This window comes from Podarcis erhardii (assembly GCF_964252035.2).
Source record: "Podarcis erhardii genome assembly, chromosome: 9".
NCBI classification, from domain to species: Eukaryota; Metazoa; Chordata; class Lepidosauria; order Squamata; family Lacertidae; genus Podarcis; species Podarcis erhardii.
This window is the reverse complement of record NC_138512.1, coordinates 77,983,233-77,996,320: the sequence shown is the minus strand read 5'-3', so window position 1 is coordinate 77,996,320 and position 13,088 is coordinate 77,983,233. Positions and strand designations below refer to the sequence as shown.

Sequence of the window (13,088 nt, the reverse complement as noted above, 5' to 3'; positions counted from 1 at the left end):
CCATGGATCGTAGAAACCATCAGCTCTGGTACCACTGTTAGAATTCAGGCTCAGTCAGAGGTATGTGCCTATCTCTCCAGGCACCGGCTGAATTCTTTTGACCTCCCTCCAGCGACTCCCGGCAGGAAAAACACACGAGGTCCGTTCCGGCGATTTTCCTCAGGCTGTGAGAAAAACACACCAACTGCTTCTCCTCCTCCCTGCTCCCTGCATATCCCCAGGGAGGGGAATGAGACACAGACAGAAATGTAACTACATTGCTTTATTCCTGTCTTTAGCAGTCATACAGTCAAAGATGTCTGCTCTCTTCAACAAACAGAGAGAAACTCCAAACTCCACCCATGTACATCCTGTACAGGTCATATGACACACACACTGAGCTAACATCTGGTGCTCAGTACAGAATGGACTGCCCCTTTGTTCCCATGGCAACAGTCACAGACTTCCTGTCTGGCTTTGCAGCCACAAGCAGCTGACTGAGCTGCTAGAGCCTTTGTTTGCTGCAGCATTGCTGCTTTAGAATAACGCTTGTAAGGTTGTGATTCAGAACAGCAGAATCTAATAGGTTATTTAACTCAGTTGACGGCCACTTTGCATAGGAGCCAACTCCTAGGGAGCAGAGGTCCCTTGGCCTTCTGATCATCCTGTGATCAGTTATGCAGGTGGAGCTTATCTGCTCCGCACTCAATATTTTGTTCAAGTTGGCACCCCTGCTACCATGAATGCCATTAAAGCAGCAGCACATGCTGCCAGTGCTGTGCCCACACTGGTGTGGGCCCCAGTCATGCCCCCTGCCAAGTTCTGAAGAAATCAAGAGCAGTTCAAGGTGTTTGTTGCCCAATATTAGCTCTATATGAGAGTAAGGGTGCATGAATTTCCAAAGTTGTATTTGTGATTAGTCTGCTAGAAGGGGACACCAAATGCTGGGTGGTCCCAATTCTCACTGCCTGGCATGCATGGTTGTCCTTATGTGCCTTGTAAGGTAGCGACCATGGAGATCAGAAGGGGCAACGGGGCATCAAACACACAGAGTAAGGAAACAAATATTGTTATGCATTGCAAATGAATACAATAATCAGAAAACAGACTATGATTGGATCCTTCCATTTTTTATTTTTGTAGCCATCTACGTCTGAGCTTGCAGAATAAGGTATTTTCAATGTGATTTTGAGGGCTGATGCCAGAGAGTCCCATAACCTAGATGGCAGTGTGGATTGTGCATTAAAACAGTGGTGTGGGAGTGATCTCTTGGTTTTGCTTTTGTGTAGAAATCATGGGATACAGTTTCATTCATCTTAAGGTGTCTTCTTAGAGCCAAGCATCATCAGGCCCCTTCTTACAAATATACTGTTTTTGTAGATCACAGTCTAATGCATTCCAGCAGTTTTCGTAGTAGCAATCAAAGGCCATCGCACCACAGTTGTGGTTCTCTTTATAACTTGGCTCATAGTAATTCCAGTAGCTGAAAAGAAAAGAAACAGCAGCACTAATGAATCAAATTTGGATGTCTACCTCACTGGCTCCCCATGCCTTCTACCATTAAAAAGATGTCCAACGCTTTCTCTCTTAACAGCCACCCACAATTGGGATTTTTTTTCTCCCCAGATTTTGGAATTCTAACCATGTAAAAAAACCCCTGTGGTTTAAGACTGTATGTGAGGTGTGATACATAAGTAGCAGTCAAGTACAACATTCCTTGTTTTCCTACAGTGGACATGTGATGGGATGTTTGGTCCAGCCAGTCAAAAACTTCCCATTTCCTCCTGCACTGGGACATACTTCCTTTTGCATGTGACTAGAGGTGGGTGTGTCCTTACCTGTCCAGGTAACAAAAGGTCCAGGCACGCAGCACACACTCTCTCTTTTTTTGGCTTCCTCCTTTGTTGGACAAGGAGCTTTTTAGCTAGAGATGCTCTGTTGCTTTCGGCCAACAGAGGACAAAGGGATCTATCTCCATATGGGATAGAATCATGGAATCATAGAGTTGGAAGAGACCACAAGGGCCATCGAGTCCAACCCCCTGCCAAGCAGGAAACACCATCAGAGCACTCCTGACATATGGTTGTCAAGCCTCTGCTTAAAGACCTCCAAAGAAGGAGACTCCATCACACTCCTTGGCAGCAAATTCCACTGTCAAACAGCTCTTACTGTCAGGAAGTTCTTCCTAATGTTTATAGAATCATAGAATCATAGAGTTGGAAGAGTTCTGCATGTATATGCTTTGTAACTAAAACTGCCTACAGGGATCCAGCTGTGAATTGATGATGCTGTGAGTAAACTTCCTTTATTGACTTTAAATAATATTTTTGTTTGTTTATTCTTTTATAAGGGATATAAGGGGTCTTACCAGGAACATACAATTCAATTCTGAAGTGTATGCTATTGAGAGGCTTAAGCAAAGCCTGCAACCAGGTACCTGCTGTGTGTTAAAAGGAGAATGTAAAACTCTGCAAACATGAATTTGACCAAACTGCAGTAGGCAATGGAAGACAGGAGTGCCTGGGGTCATGAAGAGTCGGACACGACTAAAAGACTAAACAACAACAACAAAACTCTGCAAAGTTATATAACATGCTAGCACAAGTGAGGAATGATATTAATAAACAATATATCCTCTACGGCCTCCCTGAACATTCCCACATTCTAACCATTTTTTAAAAAACCCACAGCAACAACTGTGGGTCAAGACTGTCTGTTTTCCTTTCACATGTAGTGATTCCTCATAGAAAACTAGAAAAAAAGTTAGGGTGTCACTACGGAAGGCTCTTTGGTGCACACAGGAATTTTCAGTGAATTTATTTAACAATTTTGGGCAGTATGCAATGCAGTACTTCTGCTATTGCCAGGATTTCCATTTCTGCAACGGAACTGCCCCTCTCTCCTCTCCATATGCACCCACATTCTCCTCAGATCTGCTATCTATCATTGTGGGTTTGGGAGAGAGGGTTTTGGCAGAGAGATCCTTACTCTCTCATAGCAAAGTTAGCCCAGTAGTGATTGTTCTGAGCATATGAAAACCTTGTTAGATTTGCATCTGCCTTCATGCATCTCATCTCACCTCCATCACCCACCCCATGCATGAGGAGAGCAATGACACTACACAGAAACAATAATAGCTAAATCTATAACTGAAATGCAAAATATAATCTATAACCACAAAGCCATTATAGGGTTGATTGAAATTATATGATATCTCTCACATACATATCTTATCAAAATCTAACATGAAGGTTCTACATTTATTCTAATCAATTATCCATACAGTGGTACCTTGGGTTACAAACACCTCTGGTTACAAGCACTTCGGGTTACAGATTCCGCTAACCCGGAAGTAGTATCTTGGAGTTAAGGACTTTATTAAGGACAGAAATCATGCAGTGGGGGGGGGGGGTGAGGCCTGATTAGCTAAAGTGGTGCCTCAGGTTAAGAACTGTTTCAGGTTAAAAACGAACCTCTGGAATGAATTAAGTTCATAACCAGAGGTACCACTGTACCAGACGTTACACTTATTGTAACTTCTGGTAATGCCTTGCATTCTCCAGTGTCCATTGTATACTGAATCAAGTCCCACTACACAGCACTAAAATTCTGTGGTAAATGTATTCTATAACTGTCATGAGACAAAGGTTCTTGAGAGCAGAAGCAGTAAAACCTACAAAGGCTACACAATCATTCAAGCCTACTGTTAACTGTTAACAGCAAACTGCTAAGTCACTGTGAATCATGACTCATCTTGAGTGATGACTCAATCTCCCATAAAAGTAGCCAGCCTCTTTGTGTGACTCTGTGCCAGTGTGTGTCTCAGCCAGTGTGTGTGTTGTGTTGTTGCAGACAGAATGGCTCCAGGATTCAAATAAATCACTAACTAAGACTGTGGCTCTGTGAAGAGTCAAATAGCTGCTATGAGCACTCTGTGTATGCTCTTTGACTGTGCTGTTTATGAACAAGTTTATTTTCTTCAGTAAAAGTTTTGTTTTGTTTATAAAGAAGACTCTGCTTTCATTAATTTATTCCCTCATTTTTAGCTCTCCGTGAATCTAGTAAATTGATATTAGTAATAATTAGTAATGGTGTAGTAGGTGTTTTTTACTCCCATTAGATGTTTGGGTGAGATCTGCCCTTTGATCAAGTCTAAGATCACATACAGCAGTGGTTCCCAATTGGTGGTCCACGGACCACCCACCCAGGGGCTCCATGGTGCCATTCACACCATGTACCTTTAAACAAAAACTGCCACAGAAATATCAAAATTTTAAAAGGTACATTTTTGAAAAACAAGGGGTCTGCAGTACTTAGCTAACTGGGAACCACTGGCATACAGGGTTTAAGTTCCCAGCTAGTTATACAACCCCACTGCCCGTTTGTAAAGTTTACTCAATACCTTTGCCAAAAAGGATTAGTGGTTGGTTTGGGGTGCATCAATAGAGATGAATACCAATGGATTTTGTTCCAGGAGACATTGCACAAATTGAAAGTGAACCTCTGTTAATCTGGACTTGGAAATAAGTGCCAGACCAGCTCGATGTTCTACTACCTAGCTGTGATGAGTAAGATCTTCTCTGACCTTATCAATGCATCAACACAAGCTGAAAAGAGTTGTTAGATACTTAAAGGGAACCATGAACTGTCCTAAACTGCCAGCTGCCAGAAACTCAAACTATTAGGAATCTAAACAGTAGCACCTTAAGTAGCACCTTAAAGACCAACTAAGTTAGTTCTAGGTATGAGCTTTCGTGTGCATGCACACTTCTTCAGATACACTGAAATAGAAGTCACCAGACCCTTCTATATAGTGAGAAGGTGGGGAGGGGTATTACTCAGAAGGGTGGTGGGAATGGGTGATTGGCAGATAGCTGTGATGAGCCTGTTGACGACTCTTAACGACTGCAATAGGTCGTTACAGGAAAAAGCAAGGGGTGAAAAGCAGGAATCTGTCAGGGATTCTTGAGTTGTGATTCCTGTTTTGCAGGGGGTTCGACTAGATGACCCTTGGGGTGTCATCCAACTCTAAATTTCTATGTGTTTATGATTCTATTCAAGAGAGTGAGATTCATCTACCCTATCTTACACACTTATTTCATCTGCTCCTGTTATTTTAGGTTAGAAATTGCTGGCTATTCAGATTGTTTAGCAGATAACTGCAGAAATACTTTCCTAAAGAGAGGGTAGCTCAGCTTTAGGTTCTTGTTAGTCCTTTTGAAGCTGAGCTAATCAGCACAAACCATTTATAAGGATGCCTTCAGCCTCTTCCGAATCACTGCATTCACTATGTTAGAGAAGCAAGAATAGCCTTCCTGCCTCTCCAACCTTGTGAGAAGAAGCAGGCACTCATCTGGATAATGATGTGGAGGAGTACATATGTAGATCTTTGGTAATAGAGAAAAGTGCATGGTAAAATATATTTGGAGAGGGAAAGGATCAATTATGTAAACAAAACCTGCAACTTTTTGGAATGCATGCCATTAACAAATGTTTCTTCAAAAACTTACTGGACTGCAGCCTTCATTCCTGACAGCCACGACCATTTCTTTTCCTTGTTTTTAAAGATTCCAATCCAAAAAATCATTTTACGGTGTTTTACTTGCTTGTTTATAAAATACTAGGGTGGGGAAAAAAGAAAAACAGAAAATTATCAGTAGGAATGAGAAGCCAGGCACTTCTCTAAAAGCCTTTCTAGACAATGTCCCTTTCTCTGGGAAACTGCAGCACTTTACCAACATTCAGCAGGCATAAAACAAACACATTTCAAAAGGAGCAGGTGTCACCTTTGAAGACCCAGTCCACATTTTGGGGGGTGAAGCAGTGATCAAAACTATACAGTGGTACTTTTATTCTCAAATGCCTTGGTACTCAAACACCTTGGTTCCCAAATGCCGAAAATCCAGAAGTAAGTGGTTTGGTTTTGGAACGTTTTCCATAAGCCGAACGTCCAATGCAGCTGTTGGCTATTGTTTCCGGGGCACCTGCACCAATCAGAAGCTGCGCCATGGTTTTCGAACATTTCGGAAGTCAAACAGACTTCTGGAACAGATTAAGTTTGGCGCTTTTGTTTTTGCTATTTATTTTGCCTTTTTCTTTTTGAGGATTGTTAGCTTAATTTGTTTTTGTGACTGTGTGGAACCCAGTTGAGCTACTGATTGATTGAGGGTGTGACTCTGGAAATAGATAAAAGCATCCCGTCCAAACACTGACTATCATCAATGTAATAATAATTTTAATTTCTATCATCCTCAAAACTATTATTTATTTTATGGTACGGTACATTGGTTATTACTTTCACTTTTTGGATCAGTGGTCTTGTTAGATAGTAAAAGTCATGCTAAATTGCTGTTTTAGAGGTTGTTTTTAAAAGTCTGGAATGGATTAATCCATTTTGCATTACTTTCTATGGGAAAGCGGGCCTTGGTTTTGAAACGCTTTGGTTTTGGAACTGACTAAGTTTGAGTACCAAGGTACCACTGTACATAGTATTCCAACTATGGTTATATCAAGCACCAAGAATAATTGTGTACTGACGATGTGCTACTGTGCCCCTGATCCAAATTATGATGATGCTGATGATGAATGCTGATGATGGAATCAATGAAGTATCCCAAAGAGGAAATATTGTAGTGAAGGGGAACTTCACCTGCCCTCACCGAGACTGGCTACATATGTGTTTCAGTCATGACAGAGAGTTAAAATTTCCAGATACTATAAATGACTGTGCCAGAGAACACTTCATCTTGGAACCATCTAGTGGGACAGTGACCCTGTGTAGCAAATACTCCAATCTCTGCATCCATGTTTGTTGGTTTGTTCCAGAGCTACTGGAATCAGTCTGGTTGTGGTATGCTTGATGGGTTGATGATGGGGGTCTCATCTATGTCTGTGCCCTGCAGCACCCCAGTAGCCCCTCTGCCTGGGCTAAGGGGCTGCGAGGCACTATACCTTGCAAGCTCCTATAGTCATCTCCATGATACTCTCATGCCAGAGGGTTAGGGTGGTGAGGGAAACCTTTTTCCTAAGCACTCAGTACATCAGCCTAAGCACTCAGAGCAGAGGAAGAATCTACAGGAAATCCAAGGGATAGATTTCCCTCAAGTATCTACTCCTCCTCTTCCTTCAAGACCTCCTTCCTGACTGCCAGCATCAAAGCTCAGCAGCTCTAAGTAACCTCATTGAGTCCTAGATGGTAGCAGCTGGTCCCTGTCCCACCCACCCTTTGGTTTGACTGATGGAGTTGCTGTCTTGGCTGCATACAGGTAGATATGACCTTCTTAAATGGATAGTGATGATAAGAACCCTTTGACTCTAGGAGATCCCCTGTCTTTTCTATACGCGGCTTTGATGCTCACCTGTTCTTCCTTTGTCTCCATAGAAATGAGGTGGGCGCCTTCCTTCTCACACTTTTTTTTGGAATCCATCCATGTGCGTAGCTCAAGAGAAAAGAAATAGAAGGCCCTTGAATATAAAACCCAACCATCATTCAAGTTTCTAGTAAGGATGTCTTTGAGTCAAGCAGATATGGAGGAAGAAGAGAAAAAGAAAACAAGACAGGGAATTTAAGAGGAACAACCTTGTACATCTTTGCATATTTCAAATATTTTTATTAAGTTCATTTCTGCGGCCACATAACAAATATTCACCTAGGAAGCTCAGAAATATTAAAACAAGAACAACATTAACTCTTCAACCACTTTATGATGCTGCAGGAAATACCGGGGGGGGGGGGCATAGCTGGAAAAGGGAGCACAGTGAAGAACCTTTTATTTGAGGGAATAGACAAAAAATGCATGTTCCTTCACAGGCCTTATCTGAGCCCCAGGGGCCTCACCCACTTGTTTCCACCTGGATACTCAGGGCAGCATCAGGGCAGACTTGAAGGTTGGCAAGGGGGAGTAGCTGTGGTTTATCAAAATTCTCTTTCTCTCTCTAGGCTAACTGTCCAGTTGTGGAGGTGGGGAGAGGAATCTAGAGTGTGTATTCCTGGCATTGGGCAACTGGTACAAATGAAAGATTCTGCTGGTTTAGTTTGCTGCCCAGCAGTCTCTCTGCCTGTGTTGACAGGATGGATCCAGTGGGCTTCCAGTGGCTCTGGGGGATATTCCAGCTGATCTGACTGGTGCTCCTGCCAAGCTTTGGCCGAGCTCTTGAACAACCGAGCAACAACAACAACACTTTATTTATATGCTGCCCATCTGACTGGGTTTCCCCCAGCCACTCTGGGCGACTCCCAACAAATTAAAACACAATTGAACACCAACCATTAAAAACTTCTCGGAACAGGGCTGCTTTCAGATGTCTTCTGAAAGTCAGATAGTTGTTTTTTGCCTTGACATCTGGTGGTAAGGAGTGTCACAGGGCAGGCACAACTACCCAGAGGGCCCTCTGCCTTGACTAGGGCCATTGACACAATTGGCCCTGAGTGCCCTCCCCTATGTCATGCACCAATCACCCCACTGCCCAGCAGTCTCTCTGACCAAGTAGGCAGAAGTTGCCTCGGAAGTGCTATTCAAGAATCTCTCTCCCATGGGTGAATATAATAAAGGACAGGTCTTTTAGCTGACCTGTTTTGATTGTCTCTCGTACAGCAAAGAATGGCAAAATCTTTTCTTTATTCACTATAGAACTAAATCAATTCAAAAGTTCAGGAGAGCTAAACTGAGTATCTCTGATGTTTCACTAGGGTGGAGAAATACAAAGGAGGGCAGCACTCTAGTCTGGTTTTCAGCTAGAGGAGGGGCTTTCAGCTGGGGCAGAATCAGGACAGGTTCCCACTGCGCTACAATTCTTCAGCATCATAGGGTAGCTTACCAATTTCTTTTTGCAGTTCATCATTTTTCTGGGAATAATACCGCATTTCCTCTGATATGTTTTGAGCCACAGCGAGTATTTCGAAATCTAAAAGATTTGAAACAGTTCAAGGGAGTAGTATCTGAAATAACAACCTGCAGATATCAAGAAACCACGTCCAAAAATTTTAAAACAGAGCTCCAGGATGGGGTTCTTATGAATATGAGGATGGACTAGATTCTCTGTGGCTGAGATCACCAATGCGAAGCCTCAGAAGACCCCTGCAGCTGGATTAGACCAAAGACCCATGTAATCCACTATCCTATTCCCAGTAAAAGTGGCTCATTGGATATCTTTTATGTTCCCCTCCTGTGTCCTACTTTTCTGCTGGGAATCACAGGGTCACAAAACAATTCCCGCCTCGAGTCCCACAGTAAAGCCAAATATACAAAAAATACTTTGCAGTTTTCAATTATGCTTTCTGAAATCTAAAATAATACAGGCACCCAAACACTTTTTCTGATGAGTATTTGGTTGCATTCCATATAGTTCTAAAGAGGGCGTTCTGTAAGTGAAGGAATTTCTCTTTGTGCAATGCAATCTCCAGCCCCTTTCCCTCCAATCTGTTCTGAAGTTTCTCCCTACCTTGGAGAGCAGCTTTGGTGATGGCATGCAGGGAGAAGTGGGGGCAAAGTGCCCTTGTGCTTGTGCTAAATCTTGCACTAGCACAAACATTGTAAAGTACAGTGTGATGGGAGAGGACAGCATTTCTAGTGTGGAGATGTGAAAATCACAACTGTCTGCTTTTCTTCCTGCTGAGCAATGAAACAGTGATAAACTATTGGGTGATGAGTTTCATTGAATATGCGTATTGCTCACACAATATGAATCCCAAAGTGAACTAAAGGAATTGAAATTTGTTTAAACTAATCATGTCCTAGGAAAAGTCAGGACGTGCATATAAAATGCTTACCATCCTTGTCCACATAGAATGGTTCCATTCCAACAACAAAGTTTCGAATCATATTCATTGCCTCCTGAAGCTCCTCTCTGTTTTTCACTTCCTTCTGATCTAAGAAGGAGGTAGGTAGAAAAGAAATGAAGAAATTGTGTTCTAGCCCACTACTCTGATGAGCTAGGAGAGGGGATACTTGGTTTCAAACTGCTTTTAATATTGATTTGAATTGCTGACTTCTAACGTGACCCGGGATCTTAGGAAGAAGGATGAATAAAAAAATCAAACCAACAAAAACATGAATACGAATTATATTAATATTTTCTGGCCTCAGCTCTTCTTTTGGGGGTTCCCATTCCTTGACTGTGGCTGCCCTGGTAGCCTGAAGTCCTGTTTTCATTTAGCCTGTTGCTTCTGTCATCAGATGGTTTGGCCTTCCTTTGAGAGCTTTAGATTTTTGGGTGTTCAGAAACACCTGTCCTCTTTGTCCTGTGGACTTGCATTTCCCAGGCTGCCTCATGCTCTGCTGTATGCTTAGAATGTGCAAATTCTTGAATCATTTGGTTCCCTCCCCCTGAGCTTTGCTTACTTTGGAGTGCCCTTTAAAAAAATCAATAAGCTATGCAAACAGGTCATGTGTTCATCTATCCAGTGCTTTTTTCTAGAAAAAGACGCACTGGAACTCAGCATGAATGCCTCCCTAGTTCTCTTAGAATGGCATTGACGCCCATCTGAGAGGTGTGATAACTGAGTCCTGATGAATTCTGGTTGAAAAAAGCCCTGCATATATCTTGATGTTTAGGTAGGCTCTGGACCCACCCACATTAGCCATGGCCTTATCCTCTGTAGTCTGTTTTTCCCAAGCACTTTCCTTCATGGGACTGGAGCTGCAGCAGAGGGCAGGTGTCATGAATGAGTCTTCCCCCAGGAGAAGTTTGCAGCTAGCTCCCAATGAAGGAAGGAGCTAGGATGAGAGAAGGTTAATTACAAGACAAGATGATTATAGCTGGGAGCCACCTCCGCTGCCCGTAGGAATGCCAACTGATAGCAGAGTTCCAGGAAGCCAGTCAGCAGCTTCCCAGCATGCTAGTGATGAACAAAATGCAGGGGCTAGAAATGAAAGCAGCTTAGAAAGTGGGAAAGATCACAGAAGTAATCTCTCAGACAATGAGGAAGGGACAGGAGCTGACCCCCTCAGCCCAAGGTCTAGGCATATGGGGAGTGTTCAAGACAGAATATTTCACAAAAGGAAGTTCAGCTGTTTCTGGTCTCGCCGAAACATCCACCTTAGAATGGACATCTTTGATTTATGGATGGACGGCTGTGCTTGCCGCTCTGGTGAACTCTGTTTGTTTTGCAATAAATATTATTTCTAATTAACTATGCTCATTGTTATCAAAACTTCCTTTCCTTCAAGGGGCTGGAGCCCTAGCAGAGGGCAGGGTGGCGAGGACCAGGAATGGGGACTCTCCCACAGCAAATAAGGATTAGTTTGGTAAGGAGCAGAGAAAGGCAACTGGGAAAGGCAACTGCCAGGGTGTCCCAGGGACTTGTGTTAGCCTGTGCGTCTGTTCCAAGTGCTGGAACTCACTTATTCAGGGAGAACAAAACAGTGTCATTGCTCTCACTGGGTGACAGCTGTAACTCACTCCCTGAATTCAAAGAGAGTTGAAGAGGGTAAATGGAAGGTAGATCCTGCCATCTCTTTTTGGAAATGCTTTTGGCATTTTTTTTTTTAAATACATTTTTATTAAAGTTTTGCATAAACAGATATACATCAAAAGGAAAAATACACAAAAGGTCATAACAATATGGATACATAGGCTAACATTTAAAAAAGAATAAAGTAAAATGAAGTCGTCAAAAAGGAAAAAAAGAAAGAAAAAAAAGGAAAAAAAGGGGGGGAAAGGGGGGGAAAGGGGGGAAAAAAACCTCAATGTTTGGGCTCAACCGAGCCCTAGACTCCTTTCCACCCTTTTGGTAAGTATCAAATATTTTCCTCTGTTACGTACTTGATTTTTAATCTTTAAGTCTTAAATTCACTCGCTGATAGAATTGTTCTAACCCCGCCAGTTCACTTTATGAATTTGTTCCAATATAATTCCAATATTTACTCCAATTTTTCTGGAATTTCTGTTCATCTTGATCTCGTATTCTGCCTGTTAGTCTATCAAGTTCAGCATAGTTTACATTTTAATCTGCCATTCATTTATGCTGGGAATGGTTTCCACTTTCCAGTATTGTGCCCACATAATTCTTGCTGCCGTGGTGGCATAAAGAAACATCGTCCTGTCTTCTTTTTTGATTTCTTTACCCATCATTCCCAGCAAAAAGGCTTCAGGTCTTTTGGGAAAGGGATATTAAATATTTTTTTGAGCTCATTGTAGATTGATTCCCAAAGCCTTTCGCCGTTTTACATGTCCACCACATATGGTAGAGGTCACCCTCACCTCACCACATTTCCAGCATTTCTTATCCTTTAATCTATACATTTTGGGCCAATTTCACCGGTGTATGGTACCATCTGTATAGCATCTTCCAAACATTCTCTCTCAGTGTCATACAGGCCGTAAACTTTATATTGCTATTCCACAATTCCGACCACCTTTCAAAGTCAATATTATAGCCAAAGTCAATTGCCCATTTAATCATCGCCTCCTTCACCTCCTCGTCTTTTGTATGCCACTCTAGTAACATATCATAGATTCTGGACAATATTTTGTTTTTACCTTCTATTATCTCTATGTTAAATTTCGATTTTTTATCTTCAAAACCTAGGTTCTTTTTATCCTCTTTTAACAAATCATTCACCTGGTGATATTGCAACCAACCAGTGAATGAACTTTTTATCTCTTCATAGGGTCTAAGTTTAGGCCCTGGAAATGCTTTTGGCATTGAAGCAAAGCACAAGACAATAGTATCAATGTACGCCAATTATGTACTTACACAGAATGTAAACCAGCAGTGTCATGGCAATAAGGATGCAAATCTCAAGTATGATAAATCTTTCACCCGTCGGAGATTGGAAGAAGTTAACCAAGTCCTGAAAACCAGATGCTTGAAGAAACAAAATTCTACTTTAGCCATCAGTAGCCAACATACCCTTGCCACTCAAGGAAAATGGTTTCCATATGCTGTGGCAGCCCATCAGCCAGAGACAGTCAATTGTTCAGGGGGTGGGCACTTGGGAGGATAAGCAGGTGGAGGAAGCAAAGCCAGATGCCTTGCTGCTTGAGGAAACGTTTCTGACCAATTTCTGGATCAGAAGACAGTAGCCTTTGATACTAAAGGACTTTCTGCTCCCAAACAAATGACAAGATGCTCCCTCTGTACACATAATTCCACATACAAAAGCTGG

At 42.3% G+C, this 13,088-nt stretch overlaps 1 protein-coding gene across 1 annotated transcript in view; it reads right to left on the bottom strand.

Annotated features, from left to right (window-relative positions):
- Positions 1-1,088: 1,088 nt before the first annotated feature.
- LOC309350265 (uncharacterized protein) overlaps positions 1,089-13,088 on the bottom strand; it is a gene marked incomplete at its 5' end in the record, with an annotated part of 83,533 nt that continues 71,533 nt past the window's right edge. Inside the window, 3 exons of the mRNA XM_081877124.1 lie at positions 1,089-1,462; positions 5,490-5,599; positions 7,338-7,489. Coding sequence (XP_081733250.1) covers positions 1,309-1,462; positions 5,490-5,599; positions 7,338-7,489 — 416 coding nt within the window. The 3' untranslated portion in view covers positions 1,089-1,308. The remainder of the gene's footprint in view (positions 1,463-5,489; positions 5,600-7,337; positions 7,490-13,088) is intronic.